The sequence below is a fragment of the Spermophilus citellus genome, assembly GCF_964194105.1.
Source record: "Spermophilus citellus genome assembly, chromosome: 19".
In the NCBI taxonomy this organism is placed as follows: Eukaryota; Metazoa; Chordata; class Mammalia; order Rodentia; family Sciuridae; genus Spermophilus; species Spermophilus citellus.
This window is the reverse complement of record NC_138201.1, coordinates 18,472,247-18,491,706: the sequence shown is the minus strand read 5'-3', so window position 1 is coordinate 18,491,706 and position 19,460 is coordinate 18,472,247. Positions and strand designations below refer to the sequence as shown.

The 19,460-nt window shown below is 58.0% G+C and overlaps 1 protein-coding gene across 7 annotated transcripts in view; it reads left to right on the top strand.

Annotated features, from left to right (window-relative positions):
• SLC6A6 (solute carrier family 6 member 6) overlaps nt 1–19,460 on the top strand; it is a 53,133-nt gene that overhangs the window by 30,653 nt on the left and 3,020 nt on the right. For 6 of the 7 annotated variants that reach the window (XM_081276215.1, XM_081276213.1, XM_081276214.1 and 3 more), the window contains 8 exons: nt 3,686–3,818; nt 9,156–9,290; nt 10,189–10,292; nt 10,432–10,556; nt 14,416–14,528; nt 16,251–16,388; nt 18,368–18,470; nt 18,807–18,907. In XM_081276215.1, the coding sequence (XP_081132341.1) occupies nt 3,686–3,818; nt 9,156–9,290; nt 10,189–10,292; nt 10,432–10,556; nt 14,416–14,528; nt 16,251–16,388; nt 18,368–18,470; nt 18,807–18,907 (952 nt within the window). Of the gene's footprint in view, nt 1–3,685; nt 3,819–9,155; nt 9,291–10,188; nt 10,293–10,431; nt 10,557–14,415; nt 14,529–16,250; nt 16,389–18,367; nt 18,471–18,806; nt 18,908–19,460 lie in introns of those variants that run through there. The other variant, XM_081276218.1, reaches the window with a different exon arrangement.

The following is a 19,460-nucleotide window of genomic DNA, read 5'->3' as shown; positions in this document are numbered from 1 at the left end:
GTCTAGCCCGTGCACCTGGGGTCTAGCCCGTGCACCTGGGGTCTAGCCCGTGCACCAGGGGTCTAGCCTGTGCCCCTGGGGTCTAGCCCATGCACCTGGGGTTTAGCCCATGCACCTGGGGTCTAGCCCGTGCCCCTGGGGTCTAGGCTGTGCACCTGGGGTCTAGCCCATGCACCAGGGGTCTAGCCCGTGCACCTGGGGTCTAGCCTGTGCACCTGGGGTCTAGTCTGTGCACCTGGGGTCTAGCCTGTGCACCTGGGGTTAGCCCATCCCCCTGGGGTCTAGCCTGTGCACCTGGGGTCTAGCCTGCGCTCTGCCATCTCTAGCTTGGTCAGTCACAACCCCCTCTCAGGTCTCTGATGTCCTCCTCTGCCACCCCAAGGCTGTAGGGTGGCCCTGACTGGTTCCCAGTCCTCAGAACCCGCTAGAAAAATGCAAAGTACCGTTGGACGTCACGCACCCCAGACTCTGTGGTGTCCTGCAGACGGAACCCAGGGGCCCTTCACCCCCGAGCCCCATCCCCAGCCCTTTCTATATTTTACGTGGAGCCAGGGTCTCACCAAGTTGCCAAGTCTCAGCCTCCAACTCGCGATCCTCCTGCCTCAGCCTCCCCAGTGGCTGGAATTCCAGGCAGGGACCACCCAAGCCAGGAGATGTCCCCCTTCTCTATATGCCCAGCCACCAGGGCCCCTGGGATTGGCTTTATAATTGGCCAAAGCCAGCCCATCTCTCTCTGAGCCTTGCCATCTGAGGTCACCTTTGTCCCGAGGTCTGCCTCCCGGGCTCAGGTTCTGGAGGACAGACGGAGGCCCAACCTGGCCCCATGCCCTTCAGCAGGCGGAGCCCGGCCTTCCTCCTGGGCTCCCCCGGGGGCCTCCCGGGAGCCCGCGCGTCTCATTAGACGTTATTAGAATCAAAGCCACATGAGTCATATCTCCAAACAGTCCCCAATCTTCCTCGGCAGCTGTTGGAAGGAGGCGGAGGCCGGGGGAGAGGCCGGGGGAGGCTTGTGCGGCCCCGAGCGCGGGGCGGACGGGTCCTTTTATAATTGTTGCCCCGTGCCGGTCCCCAGGGGACAGCTGTGGCCAACAAACAGCTGGCCCTTGGTCAAGAGGAAGCCATTGGTCCCACTCGGGGACGCATTGACATCTCTGGACGGCAGCCGGGAGCCCGGTCATTATTCCAGTTCTTGGATCCCACCCTGGAATGAGTCACGGCTCTTCTTGGATAATAAAGTCGTGGACTCTGGGTCTCCTCCCTCGAGGCCGGAGAGACAGGGGAGGCTGAGAGGCCCGGCTGATGGCCGCCGTAGGTCCCGGGCTGCAGGGTGGCTGGACCCCAGGTCGGGGGGGACAGCAGGAAACAGGACCCAGGTGTCCAGGGTTGACGTCTGTCTGGGGGATTTTAGGTGAATTGCTGAGCCTCCGTTTTCCGTCAAGGAAATGGGCATGATCAGTGTGCTCGGCGCTCGTGGCATTAATTGAGCACCTGCTTTGGGCACGGTGTTGTTGAATGATCGACAGGTGCTTCCTGGGAACACACATGGTCCAGGCAGTCGCAGCAGGTCGTCCCCAAGCTCTTTAAAACCTTTAGGTGTGCCAAGCAAGGTGGCACATGCCTAGAATTTCACAGGCTCTGGAGGCTGAGGCAGGAGGATAACAAGTTGGAGGCCAGCCTCGGCTGCTTAGGAAGGCCTGGTCTCTAAATAAAATATAAAAAGGGCCGGGGATGGGGCTCTGTGGTGGATGCCCCTGGGTTCAATCCCTGGTACCCACCCCCTAGGGAAAAAGAACCCCTTTAGGTCTGAAGATTTAGGGGACGGGGTGATAGCCATGGGAGGCTGAGGGGCAGAGGCCAGAGGCAGCCTGGGTCCTGCTGGGATTCCCTCTGACTGTAGAGGCCAGAGTGGAGGCGGGGAGTCCAGTGAGGAGGCTGTTCAAAAGTCCTGTGGTGCAACTGGGGACAGGATTGGTGGCAGTGTGGGTGTCTGGGGCAGTCAGAAGGTGCTTAGGGGACACCAGTGAGTGGCATCAATTTTTTTTAAATTTTTTTTTTTGGGGGGACTGGGATTGAACCCAGAGAGCGTCGGCCCCTGGCAGGGACAGGGGGGAGACTGCGCTAGGGACAGGGACCTGACTTTGTAGCTGGAGAGATCTGGGGTTGAGTGACCGCTCTTCCAGCTGCCTGAAGGCTTTGTGAATGTGTATAAATGGATTTTCAGGCCTCAGTTTTCCCCATATGTAAAGTGGGGCTGGATCAAATAAGATTTAAATAATATATATATATATATTTTTTTTTTTTTAACAAAAAGGGTCTTGATAAGACACCGGCCTTCCTGGCAACTTTATTATTATTTTGTTTTTTTTCGGGGTGATCACACCCAGGGTGCACTGCCACTGAGCTACACCCCCTAGCCTTTCCAGTACTATTTTGAGACAGAACTTCTTTAAATTGCGAGGCTGGCCTCCCCCTTGGGATCCTCCGCCCTCAGCCTCCAGAATGGCTGGGATTACAGGCATGCACCCCCGCACCCTGTGCGCCTCGCAGGACTGGAGCCCTTGATTTCTATTTTATAAAAGGTCAAACGAGGGACAAAGTCCCTCCACTCCTGGGGCACAGAGCCTTCAGACAGAAGCTGGTGCTGTGGGGACCTCGGAGATCAGGAGGCAGATTACCTGGGCACACCAGGGGGCGGAGGCTGGGGGACTCCTCTTGATCACTGACTGGGCACTGCATGCTTGGGGACAATGAGTGTCCTGTGGGCGCATCGTGTTTCCTGGACTTGGCCGAGGGTCAGGGTTCCTGATGGTATCTGGCCCCCGCAGGGCGCGGAGCTGTGCTGGGTCCTCATGCACCAGCGGACACGGCACAGCGCGGCCTTCAGCTCGGGCCTCGTGGACCTCCAGGGAGGACCACGAGGGAGTGGAGGCTGCCTGAGACTGGGCAGGGGGCGGGGCTCTGGGCATCTAAAGGCCACCAGCGGTCACTGGTGCTGAGGGTCATGGAGTCACCTGCAAAGTGACTCCGTAAAGTCCCTCGCAAGCTTCTCCAAAGAGCGCGCAGAGAGGAGGCTCTGCCTCCGGGGAGGCCGCACATTTTACAGAGATCCAGATAACAAAGGGGGTGGGGCCGATAAAATAGGGAGGGACCAAAGGACATGGGGGGAGTATCTGCCCCACATTAGAGGCCGGCGGCTGGTCTGGGGAGGCCCGGTCACAGGTCCCCATGAACAATGAAGCTAAGATTTTATTTTATTTTACTTTTGGTACCAGGGATTGAACCCCCGATGGTCACCACAGAGCCTTGTCCCCAGCCCTTTTTCTATTTTATTTAGAGACAGGGTCTCGCTGAGTTGCTTAGGGCCTCGCTAAGTGGCTGAGGCTGGCCTCCACCTTGTGATCCTCCTGCCTCAGCCTCCCGAGCTGCCGGGACCACAGGTGGCCAGGTGAAGCTGAGTGTGTCACCCGAGGTCCTGTAGAAAAGTCAGTACCCATTTGTCAGATGAGGAAACCGAGGCTCAGGGGTTTCCTGACCTGCCCAAAGCCAGGCCGGGTTGAACCTGGGTTTGCCTAAGGATCTTGGACCCCAGGGCCCTTGACCCTTCTTCTGGCCCCTTCCGGACGTCCCAACAACTCTGCCCCTAGGCCCCGGGTCCCCGCTGACTCCCTGCTCTGTTGACTCCCAGGCGCAACGTGCTGAGCTTGTCCTCGGGGATCGACGAGCCGGGTGCCCTCAAGTGGGACCTGGCGCTCTGCCTCCTGTTGGTGTGGCTGGTCTGTTTCTTCTGCATCTGGAAGGGCGTCCGGTCCACGGGGAAGGTAAGTGGCCGTCCCCACCCTCCCCTGCCTCCTCCCGGCCCCCTGGGCCTCCCTGACCTGGAAAGGGAAGAGGCCAGCGTGGCCGCGGGGTGAACCCGTCCCCTAGAAAAAGGAGATGAAGTCCAGTCTTAGGGTCTGGCTCCACGTGGTCAGTGGTCTGGGGACCAGCCGGCAGGATCCCTGGAGCTGGGACGACGGGTCTCTCTGACTGACCCAACCACGGTGCTTCCCCATCCCAAGGTGTTACCTGTGGGTGCAGGTGTTGGCTGTAGATGCAGGTGTTAGAGGTAGATGCAGGTGTTGGCCGTAGATGCAGGTGTTACCTGTAGATGCAGGTGTTACCTGTAGATGCAGGTGTTAGCAGTAGATGCAGGTGTTACCTGTGGATGCAGGTGTTGGCCATAGATGCAGGTGTTAGCAGTAGATGCAGGTGTTAGAGGTAGATGCAGGTGTTGGCCGTAGATGCAGGTGTTACCTGTAGATGCAGGTGTTAGCAGTAGATGCAGGTGTTACCTGTGGGTGCAGGTGTTGGCCATAGATGCAGGTGTTAGCAGTAGATGCAGGTGTTAGAGGTAGATGCAGGTGTTGGCCGTAGATGCAGGTGTTACCTGTAGATGCAGGTGTTACCTGTAGATGCAGGTGTTAGCAGTAGATGCAGGTGTTACCTGTGGGTGCAGGTGTTGGCTGTAGATGCAGGTGTTGGCTGTAGATGCAGGTGTTAGAGGTAGATGCAGGTGTTGGCCGTAGATGCAGGTGTTACCTGTAGATGCAGGTGTTACCTGTAGATGCAGGTGTTAGCAGTAGATGCAGGTGTTACCTGTGGGTGCAGGTGTTGGCTGTAGATGCAGGTGTTGGCTGTAGATGCAGGTGTTAGAGGTAGATGCAGGTGTTGGCCGTAGATGCAGGTGTTACCTGTAGATGCAGGTGTTAGCAGTAGATGCAGGTGTTACCTGTGGGTGCAGGTGTTGGCTGTAGATGCAGGTGTTGGCTGTAGATGCAGGTGTTGGCCGTAGATGCAGGTGTTACCTGTAGATGCAGGTGTTGGCTGTAGATGCAGGTGTTACCTGTAGATGCAGGTGTTAGCAGTAGATGCAGGTGTTAGCAGTAGATGCAGGTGTTACCTGTGGGTGCAGGTGTTGGCTGTAGATGCAGGTGTTGGCTGTAGATGCAGGTATTAGAGGTAGATGCAGGTGTTAGCGGTAGATGCAGGTGTTACCTGTGGGTGCAGGTGTTGGCTGTAGATGCAGGTGTTGGCTGTAGATGCAGGTGTTGGCTGTAGATGCAGGTGTTAGAGGTAGATGCAGGTGTTAGCAGTAGATGCAGGTGTTACCTGTGGATGCAGGTGTTGGCCGTAGATGCAGGTGTTGGCCGTAGATGCAGGTGTTACCTGTAGATGCAGGTGTTGGCCGTAGATGCAGGTGTTGGCCGTAGATGCAGGTGTTACCTGTGGGTGCAGGTGTTGGCTGTAGATGCAGGTGTTGGCTGTAGATGCAGGTGTTAGAGGTAGATTCAGGTGTTACCTGTGGGTGCAGGTGTTGGCTGTAGATGCAGGTGTTGGCTGTAGATGCAGGTGTTAGAGGTAGATGCAGGTGTTAGCAGTAGATGCAGGTGTTACCTGTGGATGCAGGTGTTACCTGTGGGTGCAGGTGTTGGCCGTAGATGCAGGTGTTACCTGTGGATGCAGGTGTTACCTGTGGGTGCAGGTGTTGGCCGTAGATGCAGGTGTTAGAGGTAGATGCAGGTGTTGGCCGTAGATGCAGGTGTTGGCCGTAGATGCAGGTGTTGGCAGTTAATTAATATCAGAGCTGTAAGTAATATCACTTGGGAACAGAGAAAAATCCTCTCTGACAACTGTGTTATTTTAATTTTATTTTTATATTTTGTTACCGGGGATTGAACCTAAGGACGCTTCACCACTGAGCCCCCAGCCCCAGCCCCTTTTTTTATTTTTAATTTTTAAATTTAGAGACAGGGTCTCGCTGAGTTGCTTAGCGACTTGCTGAGTTGCTGAGGCTGGCTTTGAGCTCACGATCCTCCGGCCTCGGCCTCCCGAGGTGCAGGGACGACAGGCGTGGGCCACCGCGCCCTGCAACAGCTGTGTCCCTCATCACCAGCCCTCGGTGGACAGATTGTGACGCTTTTGACCTGACTGGCAGCTTCAGGGGTCCCCAGGAGCTCGGAGGAGATGGAGGGCTGGGGACCTGCTCCAGACCTACGGGGTCGGAGGCCACCCTGCAGCGTCACCCCAGATTTGGATCCAAATGCACGATTTGGTCCGAGAAGCCCTGGGTTCCTCTGCTCCCCAAAAACGTAAAGGAAGAGAGGCCTGACGTGGCTCAGGATTTCCAGGTGGTGGTGACTGGGGCCAGTGGGGGTGATGGAGGAGGCCAGGTACCTCACGGCAGCCGGGAGGCAGAGAGCCAGAGAGGAAGAGCTGGGGTTCCTAGTGTCCCCCAGAGCACACGCCCAGTGACCTGCCGTCTCCCACTAGGCCCTACTTGTAAAGGTCCTGTCGTCTCCTGTAGTGCCACGGGCTGGGGACCAAGCCTCTGATAAGGGTCTTCTGCAGACCTATTTCTCTCTCTCTGTTTGGTCCCAGGGATGGAACCCAGGGCTGCTCAACCCCTGAGCCCCGTCCCCAGCCCCTTTTTATATTTCATTTAGACACAGGGTCTCCCTGAGTTGCTCAGGGCCTCGCTAAATGGCCGAGGCTGGCCTCCAACTTTCGATCCTCCTGCCTCAGCCTCCTGAGGCGCAAGGTTCAACAAGGAGGTGACTTGGAGACCCAAGGGGAAAAATTCCCAGGGAGACAGGACTAGCCAGTGCAAAGGCCCCGTGGTAGGTCCCATCCAGTCCGATGGAGGAGGCTGGCGTCCACCAGACACCGTGACCGACCCGTGAGACAAAGGGCCACACGCAGAGTAGAACGGACGCCAAACCAGTGGGTGCCAGGTCACAGTGGTGGCCGTGCGGAGACGTGACTTACCCGCGGTCTCCCCCCACCCCACCCTCAGCCTCGGCCTCCTCTGGGGGTGGGCGCGGTTCCCAGAACAATGGCAGGGCCTGGGTCAGCCCAGAGCAGCCAAGACAAACAGCTCTGGGGACTTCCTGGAGCTCGGTGGCCCAGAGGACGGCCGTCCGCCCGCCGGCCATGGCTCCCAGTCCTGGCCAGAGACCAAGTGCACGGCCACTGCCCTGGGGGCTGGGTCCACAGGCGGCCGACGGGTCTCTTCCTGGCCAAGCCTGCCTTCACGGTGACCCGGGTCCCCTGGGACGGGGAGGTAGATGGCAGGAGAGACCCAGACCCGAGAGGCTCAGGCCTCAGCTCAAGTCACTTACTTACTTTCTGTTTTTGGGGGGGTTGGGGGGTCACCAGGGATTGAACTTGGGGACCCTCGACCCCTGAGCCCCGTCCCCAGCCCAGTTTTGCATTTTATTGAGACACAGGGTCTCGCTGAGTGGCTCAGGGCCTCACTTTGGCTGAGGCTGGCCTCCCACTTGCGATCCTCCTGCCTCAGCCTCCCCAGCCGCTGAGAGGACAGGCGTGGGCCACCACCGCGCCCGACTGGCCATTTCTATTTCTATGATTCTCACGACTCCAAGGGTCTGAGATATCCCAGAAGAGGCCATGGCCTACGTCATTCAACGGCTAGTGATTGTGGTCACGGATGCCCCAAAGCAGACGTGGACCTCCTTAGCTCATGAATCCTCACGAGGTGCAGGGCGTTAGTAGTCCCATTTTATCCATGGGGAATCGGAGGGTCCAGAGAGGTTAAGATACTTGCCCAATGTCACACAGCTTGTCAGTGGACAATAAATAGGGTTCAAGCTGGCCCGTCCCTCTAAGTCCCCAGGGCTCTGGGGCCGAGGACTCTCAGAGGCACCAGGGAGTTTCACCAGGCAGAGCGGAAAAGTACCGCGTCCTGCCACGCGTCCTGCCGGGCCACCGCCAGAGGCCCCCGCGGGTGGCGTCTGGCACCAGCTTCTCCCTCGAGGATCCCCGGGGGAGTCACGGAAATATGGAGAGACACTCTCAGGGGCTCATCCTCGGAGCAAACTCTGCAAAACAAGGGAGGCTGTCTTCACAGGCACCAAAGCCGTGTGACCCCACCAGGTTTTGGGGGGTAAATAGCAACCACACCCTGCCCCCTCAAAGATGTAGAGACCCTGGAAGTCGTTGACCTAGATCAAATCCCACCACCTCCAACGCTGGGCACAGTGGCTCATGTCTAGAATTCCATTGTCTCTCGGGAGGCTGAGGCAGGAGGACCGGGAGTTTGGAGGCCAGCCTCCACCATTTACTGAGACCCAAAGAAAGACCCCACCTCTGACACCTGCTGACTCAGGACCCCGTGAGGGTGACCTGAGCTCTCTGTTCCCATCTTTCTCATGTAGAAGATGCAGCTAGCAAGGTCCCCAGCTCTTGCCAAACCTGCTTTGGGAGTTAAATGAGTTAATAGGTACAAACCGTGAAATAAGTGAAACCCGTCCCCCAACAAGGGAAATGGCCCCCCACGACACTGGCTCTGGGCATAGCCCGAGGCCGCTTTGAAGTGGGAGCCCCCAGGGGGGACCCCGCGGAGCTGCTGCTGTCTGCGGCTATTGTTCACCCGCTGGGGTGTGGCCCACCCAGGGCCCCCCCAGAGGTGGGAGTTGGCCAGGGTCTCCTGACCGTCTGTCTGCAGGAAGGGAGGGACAGACGGGCTGACTTTCTTGACTCTTCTGGGGCTTCCTGGCCCTCCCTCCCCCTCCGTTCTTGGAAAGTTATGAGGATTTTTAGCCTCAAAGAAAAGAAAGAAAGGTCAGGGGGTGGGGGAGGAGGGAGGGGGACGGGTCCTGAGGCCCTGGAAGAAGAATGAGATTCAGGGAGCCGGTGGCAGAGTTGGCCCTGGGGACTGAACCCAGGGGCACCTCACCACGGAGCCGGCCCCGTCCCCAGCCCTTTTAAATTTTTTTTAATTGAGAGACAAATTGCAGAGGCTGGCCTCCAACTCCCGATCCTCCTGCCTCAGCCTCCCCAGCTGCTGGGATGACAGGCATGGGCCACTACCGTGCCTGGCTCGAATTCTCCCTCTGTGTGTGGCAGAGAGGAATTTGTGCTCTCTGTGGTCCCCCACCATATTCTGGACTTAGACCAGAAGAATAATCGTATGATGCTTAGGTTTTAGTTTGAAGCAACAGGTTCAGAGAAGTTAAGCGACTTGTCGAAGGTCACACAGCACGTGAGGTTGCATAGCCTGGCTCTAGTAGAAGTCTCTGCTTTTCTGTTTCTTCCTTCCTCTTGGAGAGGGGAGGACGGGGCGAGACGCTCATGGTCCCTGTGGTCCCCCCTTGCAGGTTGTCTACTTCACCGCCACCTTCCCCTTCGCCATGCTATTGGTGCTGCTGGTCCGCGGGCTGACCCTGCCTGGCGCCGGGGAGGGTATCAAGTTCTACCTGTACCCTGACATAACCCGCCTGGAGGATCCGCAGGTAACGCAGGGCTGTCTCCTTCCTCTTGCCCGGGGACGACCTCCAGCCGGGTGTCCCCCACCACCTCTGGGGCGCTGTGCACAGGATGCATGGCCTAGGGCCTCTCTGATCCCGCCCAGGACCCCCCAGGAGGCCTGTTCTAGAGTCTGCCTTGGGCACTGGGCCAGGAAAGGGCCAGACCTTAGCAGCACTGGCCCCGGGGTGGGGGGGGACTGGGCTCCTGCCCCAGGGCTGGGACTGCTGCAGGCCACCCTGGGTGACCACAAACTGCAGAGTTAATGGCTTCCTGACAGCCACCCCCCGGGGTGCCCAGCCTCGGGACCTCAGGGAGGAGGAGGCTTGTGGGCTCAGTGGTCGACCTTTTGTCCCCAGAGCTCAGCTCTCTGGTCACCCTCCTGGGGGTCAGGTCTACTTCTCGGGAGGGAGGCGGGGAGTTGGCCAGGTTCCAAGGACAGTGAGAAAGGTGGTGCTTGTTGAAGGTTCTGGAAAACGGCTTTTGCCTGTGATCCATTAACGATCACTGTCACCATGGGAGCCGTGGGGACCTGCGGGTTTACCACGCATCCGACCGACCTCTTCCCTATTATTATTATTATTATTGGCTCCTGGGGATGGAAGCTGTTCACCACTCAGCCCTTTTTAAAAAACATTTACATTTATTTGGGAACCCATCTTGCTTCGGTTGCTTAAGACCTTGCTTCAAGGGCTGAGGCCGGCCTCCAACTTTCAATCCTCCTGCCTCAGCCTCCCCACCCCCCAGCTCGTCTGTCTACCTCAAAGTCCCCTCTGAGACTCATCACCTGGTGGCCAGGCACCTGCCCCTTCTCCCCCGGGCCACCGATGACTGACAGCTCCTTCCCTCTCTCTTTCCCTGCCACCTCCTTGTCACCCTTCCCAGGTGTGGATCGACGCTGGGACCCAAATCTTCTTCTCCTATGCCATCTGCCTGGGGGCCATGACCTCCCTGGGGAGCTACAACAAGTACAAGTACAACTCGTACAGGCAAGTGTCGCGCCGGCGGGCCTGGTGGACCCTAGAAATGATGATGTTTAAAAGAAAAGAAAGAAAAAAAAACGAGTAGGAAGCTTTTGGCTTCCATGTGTCGTGAATTAACTTGCTCCCTGACATATGTGTAACTTAGGGACTGTATGCTGCTGGGATGCCTGAACAGTGGTACCAGTTTTGTGTCTGGCTTCGCAATTTTTTCCATCCTGGGCTTCATGGCACAAGAGCAAGGGGTGGACATTGCTGATGTGGCTGAGTCAGGTACGGTAGCCTCGGTGGCAGTGGTGGTGGGCACTGCCACCTAGTGTTTAAGCCGAGTACTGCAGGCATGAAGCCAGACCCCCCCCCCAGGGGGGATGGGGGGAATGAGCCTGATTTCCAAAAGAGACCTCCCCCCCCACCAAGAAGTCCCCCCCACGGATGGTCACAGAGCCCAGGAGCGGCCTTGGAAAATCAAAATTGTCACTGCAACTGGCCCCAGGGGGCAGCAGGAATGCAATGGGGAGGCGGTGACATCGGGGACGGCGACGTGGTGTGTCCGCCCTTTTGCAGCCCATTCCCGGTTTCAGGGACAGAAACCACCCCGTCGCCATGGCATCATGGCCTGGCCACCTTCCCCCCCAGCCTGGGCGACGGGGTTTGGCCCTTTGCTCTCAGTGCGCATGCGCTCCCTCCCGGCCACTCGGTCCATCCAAGCTCCGGGTCCTCCGTCCGTCAATCAAATCCCCGGGAGCCAATCAAACCCCTCGGGGGCCGTCAGGGCGGGGCCAGAGGGAGTGGAAGGCGCCCCTCCCAGGCCGTGGGCAGGTGGGAAGCGCAGTGTCCCCCGCCTCCTGGGGACACGTGGAGTCACAGGCGATGCCTGCTCCGCGTCCGAACCCTGAGTCCTCTGTCGGGTCGGGGACCTGGGGGACCTGGAACCCTGTCATGTCGCCTGGCCATGGTGGGCTCTTGGTGGCCCCAGTGTCTCAGGGATCTGGGTTCCAGGACGCGGTCACAGCTGCTGATGTCCTGCGCTGGAGACTTTCAGACGACAGTGGCTTCAGATGATAAGGCTCCCGAGGTCCCCAAACTCTTCTTTTCCTGGCTTCTTGGGCCCTTCTCGGTCCTGCCCGGGTCCCTCAGGAGGGTCCTTGTCCCTTGTCTGGAAGGGTGGGTGGGGTTGTCACCGCTGAGACCCCCCCCCCCGACTTCCTGACGTCTGTCACAACCGCTCTAGGGTCGCCTGGACCCAGGTGAGGGTCCTGGGCTCAAGTCCCTTTGGAGCATACCGGGGCAGACCAGGGGCAGGCTGTTCTCTTGACCCTGCCCTTGTCCTTGGCCTCCTCCAAGGTCATGCATTTGAGATGCAAGGCGGTGTCCCCCGATCTGGGGTCCCAGGGGCCACTTTGGCATTGAACATCCGGGCATTTCTGAGGTGGAGGCCAGCGGTCACTCTGGGAGGGGGTGAGAGCCAGAACAGGGGTCTCCTGGCCCCCTCGCCCTGTCCCTCCATAACCCCAGGCTCCACCTGCTGGATAAACCCCCCCCACACACCGTGTCCCTCTTCTGAGCCTGGGACACCTGTGACAATCTCTAGCCTTTCAGGTGTGAGCATTTGCCTGGGCTCCTCCGACTCCTGGAGTCCCCTGTCCCCTGTCCCCTGCCAGGTCTCATCCTTGGGACACCCGCGCCCCCTCCCAAAGCTGCAAAACCACCTGCAAAATCCAGCCCCCCGGCCCCCTACATGCCTCTCTTTCCCTCCTTCCAAATCAGACCTTCAGAGACAGTCCCCAGAGACAGATCAAGGACACCCAAAATGATTCTAGAAATTTCCATGGCCAGTTGGGAGTGTTGAGGGGGACCCAGGGAACCCCGTTCCCCGCTTTGCCCGTAGATGGTAGGGACTTTTGCAAAGTCCTGTGGGTGGATTGACATGGCCCAGGGCAGGGTCTGGATGGTGGTGTGGTGGAAGACACAGAGAACTTTCTCTGTGATCTAGAACTTTCTCTGTGGACGGTTGGGCGCTTTTGCATATCCATCTCTGGGCAACCTGAGCCGCTTCCGAACTCTCCACTGTGTCCACTTCAAACATCTGGTCATTCATTCCCCGTGGGGATGGCCAGGAGCCGCCGGTAACCTCTAGAGCGATTATTTCTCTAATAAGCTTTTAACGAGCACCATATTGAGCCACAGTGTATTTAGATGAGATAATTAAGTAGCCAGATGGGAGCGCTGGGCGGGGACACAGCCTGGCTCCGGTGGGGGCTTCCCTGCCCCCCCCCCCCAAGTTCACCATCAGCTCTTAGGGAAAGACTTTGGGACCCTCTCCCAGAGCCTGGCTTGAGAAAAGCAGAATTAAAATCCAGACACAGAAAAATTGAGCATCTTTGGGAGGCCCTGGCAGGAGGCTGGGGAGGGAGTCCCATTTTACATCTGTCTCCCAATTGACTCGACCAAAATCCTCAATTTTTTTTTTTGGTACCAGGGATTGGATCCAGGGGTGCTTCACCACGGAGCCCCTTCCCCAGCCCTTTTTATGTTATTTAGAGACAAGGTCTCACTGAGTTGCTAAGTCACTGAGGCTGGCCTCTAATTTGAGATCCTCCTGCCTCAGCCTCCCGAGCCACTGGGGTTGCAGGCGTGCACCGCTGTCCCCGGCCCAACTCCTCACTCTTGATGTGAACCAGTCAGGACCACTGCTGTGGCATTAGGGGGACCATGGTGCTCCCCTCCTCTGGCCTCCTTGATGGGCCCGGCTGCAGATGCGCTATTTTAACCCTGATCTCGATTCCAAACTTGTCCTGGGCAGGAAGCCTATTTTCTCTGAATCCAGTTCTCAGCCGTCCACACTTGGGTCCATTCAAGTAGCCTTTGGGCTTGAAAGGAGCCCCTTAGGCCACTTAGGGTCACCCTAAGAAACCACTGGTCAAGGCCAAGGCCATTGTTGGGGTCTGGCTGAGTCGACTTCTCCTTCTGAAGAGACCCGCCCTCCTCTGCCACCTTTGGGGTTGTTAACATTGTACTGGGGACATTTTTTGGTACCAGGGATTGAACCCAGGGGCCCTCGACCACGGAGCCCTGTCCCCAGCCCTATTTTGCATTTTATTGAGAGACAGGGTCTCTCTGAGTTGCTTAGGGCCTCGCTTTGGCTGAGGCTGGCTTTGAACTCGAGATCCTCCTGCCTCAGCCTCCCGTGGGATGACTGGCGTGTGCCCGGCGCCCGGCCCTCCCATCCTCAGAGCATTCATTTGGCGCATAATGTTTGCTTTAAAAACCATGCCTTGCCCCCTTTCAGAGGCAGGAGGAGGAGACCTTTCTATTTCCAGAATAATTCCAGCCACAGGCTGCCCGGGGAGCTGACCACACTCCTGTGCCCACCCCCTGCAGCCAAATCCACTCATTTGAAACCGAGAGCTCTTTATTTGTGTGTGTGTGTGTGTGTGTGTGGGGAAGGACATGGTCTCTGCCTCTGAGCATCTGGACAGACACCCTTGGGGTGACCTGTCCCCTCACTTTTAGGTGAGGCCCTCCAAGGTCCTGGGGGGAGATACAGACAGGAAGTGCTGGGCGTCTGAACGTGGCCGTCTGTCTCCTGAGCTTGGGGGGGTGCCTGTCCCCGTGGGGCTGGGCCCTGGGTGGCCCAGCGCGCCTCGCGGGAGTGCACAGAGAGGTGTAGAGACCTTCTGTTTGCAAACCAGGAGGCCTCCAGCGGTCAGACCACCAGGACTTTCCAGCCCAGGTGGCCGGGGAGAGGTGGCGGGGTCCCCCACTTCTCCTGACTCCCTGGGCCTCGGTCCTCCAACCCTGCTCCCCGACAACCCTGAGTCCGCACAGTTCTGGGCCTCTGCAGAGGCCAATCTTGGAGGCCACTCTTGGAGGCCAGTCTTGGAGGCCAATCTTGGAGGCCACTCTTGCTGCATAAGAGACAGATGCCCCGGTGTGTCCCCCTACCCACCCCAAGCAAGACAGGCCTGGTGTCTCTCCCCAGGTGACAGACCCGGCTCCCGGGTCTTGGGTTTGGGAGGCCCACCTCAGATCCGAGAGTCTTTGCGGTGAGGCCCGGGGTGCTGAGTGGCCTGGTCACTGACGCGTCCCCTACCTTGTGTCTCCCCCTTCCCGTTTTTTCTCTCCCTTGTAGGTCCTGGCTTGGCCTTCATTGCATACCCCAAAGCTGTGACCATGATGCCGCTCCCCACCTTTTGGTCGATTCTTTTCTTTATTATGCTTCTCTTGCTTGGACTGGATAGTCAGGTACGTAGCCACCCGGGTGATGGGACTGTCCCCTGGGGTGGGGACCTGATTCGCTGCCTTCAGGGGATATTTCAAGTTGGTTTCAGCCCCCGGGGTCTGAGCAGGGTGCGACTAAATATGCCTGTCTTCCCAGAGGGGCTGGGGAGGCCGAGGCAGGAGGATCGCAAAGTGGAGGCCAGCCTCAGCGAAAGCGAGGCCCTAAGCCGCTCAGGGAGACCCTGTCTCTAAATAAAACACAAAACAGGGCTGGGGACCAGGCTCCGTGGCCAAGTGACCCTGAGTTCAATCTCTGGGGCCTCCGAATTAAGAAAAGGAACACAGTAGAGGCTTTGGCAGACAGGGGACCCGGGTTAGCGGGAAAGACAGGAGGAGAGGACCCTTGGGAAACTCAAAGCAAAATCCGAGTCCCGTCTGGGCTGATGGTCAGCAAGTGGGGACGCCGTTAATCATTCCTGGTTCATGGGTTTGGCCTTTGGAGGCCCCGGGCACGAAGCTTCTAGAACCTCTGCCAGAGGTCCGCTCGCGGGCGGGGACAGAGCCAAACACAGAGGTTAATGACCAATGAGGCGTGACATCCCCACAGGCCCTAAGGAGGCCACCCGGGCTTGGGAGAAACTGCTTCCTGAGCCAGAGGGGACGGTTAAGCATGAGATTCTTTCCTCCCTCGGGGACACGGGGCCCCGGGTGGGGACAGGCCCCTCTCCAGAAGGCCCAGGTCCGCAGATGACCTTAAGGATACCAGGAAGCGCTCAAAGCCAGCCCCGGGGAGGGCAGTCACTCCTTACCCCGTCTGTGCAGAGCCTGGGACTCGAGGCTCGGTGCTCAGATGGCCTGTCACTCAGACACAGGGGACAGGTGGTGTTGAGCCCAAGTCCCTGGATCCCCAGGCCCCCCACCCCCCGGGGGACTGAGCCAGGGAAGCCACGTTAGGCCGGGGTCCTTTCTCCGCCAATGATGGCCGTGGGAACTTGGGGGACGTGGGGAACATGTCAGCCCTGTGAGGGGGGACACAGGGTCTCCCTGAAATTTAAATGCCTCTGCGGGTCCTTTAATCCCCAAACTGCCCTGCTGAGACCTTGCCCCAGGACATGTGAGCCTGAGGACAGATGGGGAGAGGAAGTGTCACTGTCTGGGGGAGTAGGAGCAGAAACCTGGAAGCCTGTCAGTTGGGGGCTTGGGTTAGATCAATGATGATCTATGTCCAGGAGGTGGAGTTTCATGTCACCATTTCAAAAATGAGGCAGTTCCCCTGGCGCAGTCTCCACGATGGATTGTTCTGCATGGAGACGGAGAGATGGAGACTGGCTCCGGAATGTCACCGAGGGAGGGTCCCTCTCAAGTCACCTTTGCTACCTTTGGAAGCCCCGGGGTGGATTCGTGGATCCTCGTGTCGCTCACACACCTGGGTGTGCGGATCCACCGGGATCAACTTCCGTTCTCCCAGGGGGACACCAAGGCCACATATGCCCCCGAGCCACCCAGCAAGTGGGCGCTGAGCTCCACGTTTCGGTCACACGTTGGCTAAGGAGCCCCCTGCGTGTGGCACACTGGGTGCGCCGTGTGGGGACCCTGTGGCTCGACCCCGCACGGCCCAGGGTTCCCTGCTCAGAAGGCCCCTGGACTTGACCTGTCTCTGGTCACAAGGGTGGTCCTGGCCCCCGTCCCCTCGCACGCGTCGGGCCGTCCTCTGGGCACACCTCACGGCTCCTCCTGTCCCCGCAGTTTGTCGAAGTCGAAGGACAGATCACGTCCTTGGTGGACCTCTACCCGTCCTTCCTAAGGAAGGGTTATCGCCGGGAGATCTTCATCGCCATCGTGTGTGGCATCAGCTACCTGCTGGGGCTGACGATGGTGACAGAGGTAGGTGACAGAGTGCGACCGAGGGAGGTGACGATGAGGGCGACCGAGGGAGGTGACGATGAGGGCGACCGAGGGAGGTGACGATGAGGGCGACCGAGGGAGGTGACGATGAGGGTGGTGATGGCGAAGGAGGCAGGTGGACGGAGGTAGGTGACAATGAGGGTGACAATGATGATGAAGGTGGGTGACAATGATGGTGACAATGGTGACAGATGTAGGTGATGATGAGGGTGACAGAGGTGGGTGACAATGAGGGTGATGACAGGTGACAATGAGGGTGACATTGATGATGGAAGTGGGTGACAATATTGGTGACAATGGTGACAGATGTAGGTGACAATGAGGGTGACGATGGTGACAGATGTAGGTGACAATGAGGGTGACGATGGTGACAGATGTAGGTGACAATGAGGGTGACGATGGTGACAGATGTAGGTGACAATGAGGGTGACGATGGTGACAGATGTAGGTGACAATGAGGGTGACGATGGTGACAGATGTAGGTGACAATGAGGGTGACGATGGTGACAGATGTAGGTGACAATGAGGGTGACGATGGTGACAGATGTAGGTGACAATGAGGGTGACGATGGTGACAGATGTAGGTGACAATGAGGGTGACGATGGTGACAGATGTAGGTGACAATGAGGGTGACGATGGTGACAGATGTAGGTGACAATGAGGGTGACAAGGGTGACACAGATAGGTGACAATGACGGTGACAGTGGTGATGGAGGTGGGTGACAATGATGCTGGCAGGTAGGTGACAATAATGGTGACAGGTGACAATGATGGTGACAATGGGCATGGAGGTGCCTGGCCCTCCCTGTGTGGCACGGGGACTCCCCTTGTCCCTGTGGAAGGTGGGGGGCGCTGACTGCCCCTGGCCATGGCCACACGTGGGCAGGGCCGGGCTCCCCCCGCCTGCTGTGGACCTTGGTCTCTGCCCAGGACTGAGCCACGCGGGGGCAGCACGGGGGACTCCGGACCCAGCAGTTGACCCAGATTTTTGGGGGGAGGGGGTTCTCGAAGGACCTTCCTTTTTATTTATTTTTTTACTCGTTGTCACGGTCACACTGTGACCATCCGCTGCCCCGGGTCCCTCCCTGGCCTGGGAGGTCTGATGAAGGGGAGCGTCCACCGAGATCCCTTTAACCACAGCTCGGCTCCACCCTTCTCCGCCTCGAGGGGAGGTGGACACACTCGGAGGGTCCCCGCGGACCCCCCAGTCAAGGCTGCCGGACACGTGTGGCCCTTCAGGGCTGAGGCCGGGGGACGTGTGGGTTTCTGGCTGATGGGGGCAGATCCACGGTTCAGAGTGGCCAGGGGCCAGGAGGGGGCTCAACTTAAAATAGGCTGGCACACATAACCCAGGAGGCTGAGGCAGGAGGATCCCAAGTTGGAGGCCAGCCTCAGCAACTTAGCGAGACCCTGTCTCTAAATAAAAAAATAATAAAAAGGGCTGGGGACGGGGTCTCAGTGGGTCCAATCCGTGGAACCAATAATAAATAAAATTAACAGAGAGAGCGCCCAAGAGGTGACAGGAGCAGGTGTGTCACCGTGCCTTGGCACCTCTAGCAAGAGGAAAGCCAGAGAGACAACGCGCTCAGCCAACACAAGCCCAGCGTCACCCCGGGCCTGCCCTGCTGCGTCCCTCCTCAAGCTGGGTGGGACTGGAGTCCTGTGTGTTAACTGCACTTGATTCGGCGGCCATTATTTTGGCCATTATTTTTGCTAAGACAATGTTGTTTGTGTACTTTCCGTCTCTGTGTGTCCGAGTTAAAGAAGGTTCAAACTTCAAACCGTGAACCTGGACATCTTTTTATACACATTTATCCGGTCATCCTGTGTCACCCATTTTTTTTTCTTTTGGGAGTATTTTTTTGTTATTGATTTGCCAGAGCTCTTTGTATATGAAGGGAATTAGAACCCAAACAAGAACTCAACCTCAGATGTGTTGTTCTTTTTTTCCTTACAGGGTGGCATGTATGTGTTTCAACTCTTTGACTACTATGCAGCTAGTGGTGTATGCCTTCTGTGGGTTGCATTCTTTGAATGTGTTGTTATTGCCTGGATATTTGGTGAGTAGAGATTCCGGCATATTCTTCCCTAAGCCTCTCCTTTGGGCCTCTCTACACGGGGAAGCTTCAGGAGCAGTGAGATTAACAGAAAGGCCTCCTCTTCCCGGCCTCTCTTCTCTGAGGTGCCCCTTCTCGGTCCGACTTAATACCATTTATCCAGAGAGCGGTCCAGATAGCCCCAGTGCTGTGAGGGTTCAAGGTGCATCCAGAGACCTGGTCATGGTCCCTTGAGCCCCCTGACACAGCATTCCCCGAGGCAGAATGTCACATGTCACCAGTGTGCCACACCACGGTCACCGTACTCTGTCACCCAGCGTCCCCCGCTGTCTTGTGCAGGTGGTGACAACTTTTATGATGGTATTGAGGACATGATCGGCTATCGGCCTGGGCCCTGGATGAAGTACAGCTGGACTGTCATCACCCCGGTTCTCTGTGTTGTGAGTACAGCCCTGATTGGGCTCTGGGGGGGTGGGGACATCTCTGGGGTCTCCCTTCAGATTCTGGGACAGAGGCCACTCTAGAAGGGTTCCCAGAGATGAGTTCTGAGGGATGAATAGGAGTTTGTTGGGCAGAGGGGACAGGACGGTCGTCCCCGGCCAAGGAAGCCACCTGTGTTCTGAAAGGGTAGGGTGCAGCCAGGGTGGGTGGAGGTGACCGTGGAGGACCGAGCTCCCCGCTGACTCTCCCGGAGCCTGTGAGCTCGGTGAGGTGGACGTCCAGTGGTAGGCGTGGGAGTTTCCATGGACAGCGGACATGTTGTTTCCACGGTGGGATGAGGATGGTGGCTTCGAGAGAGGACGTCCTCACAGAGGAATGTTCTGGGCTCTCCCAAGGTTGAGGAGACCTCATAGCCCCTCAGGACGTGGGGACAGTGGTGGCCCACTTTGCCCTTCCTGGGGCTGCCGCCATCTTGGGAGTGGCCGCCATCTTGGAGGTGGCCGCCATCTTGGAGGTGGCCGCCATCTTGGAGGTGGCCGCCATCTTGGAGGT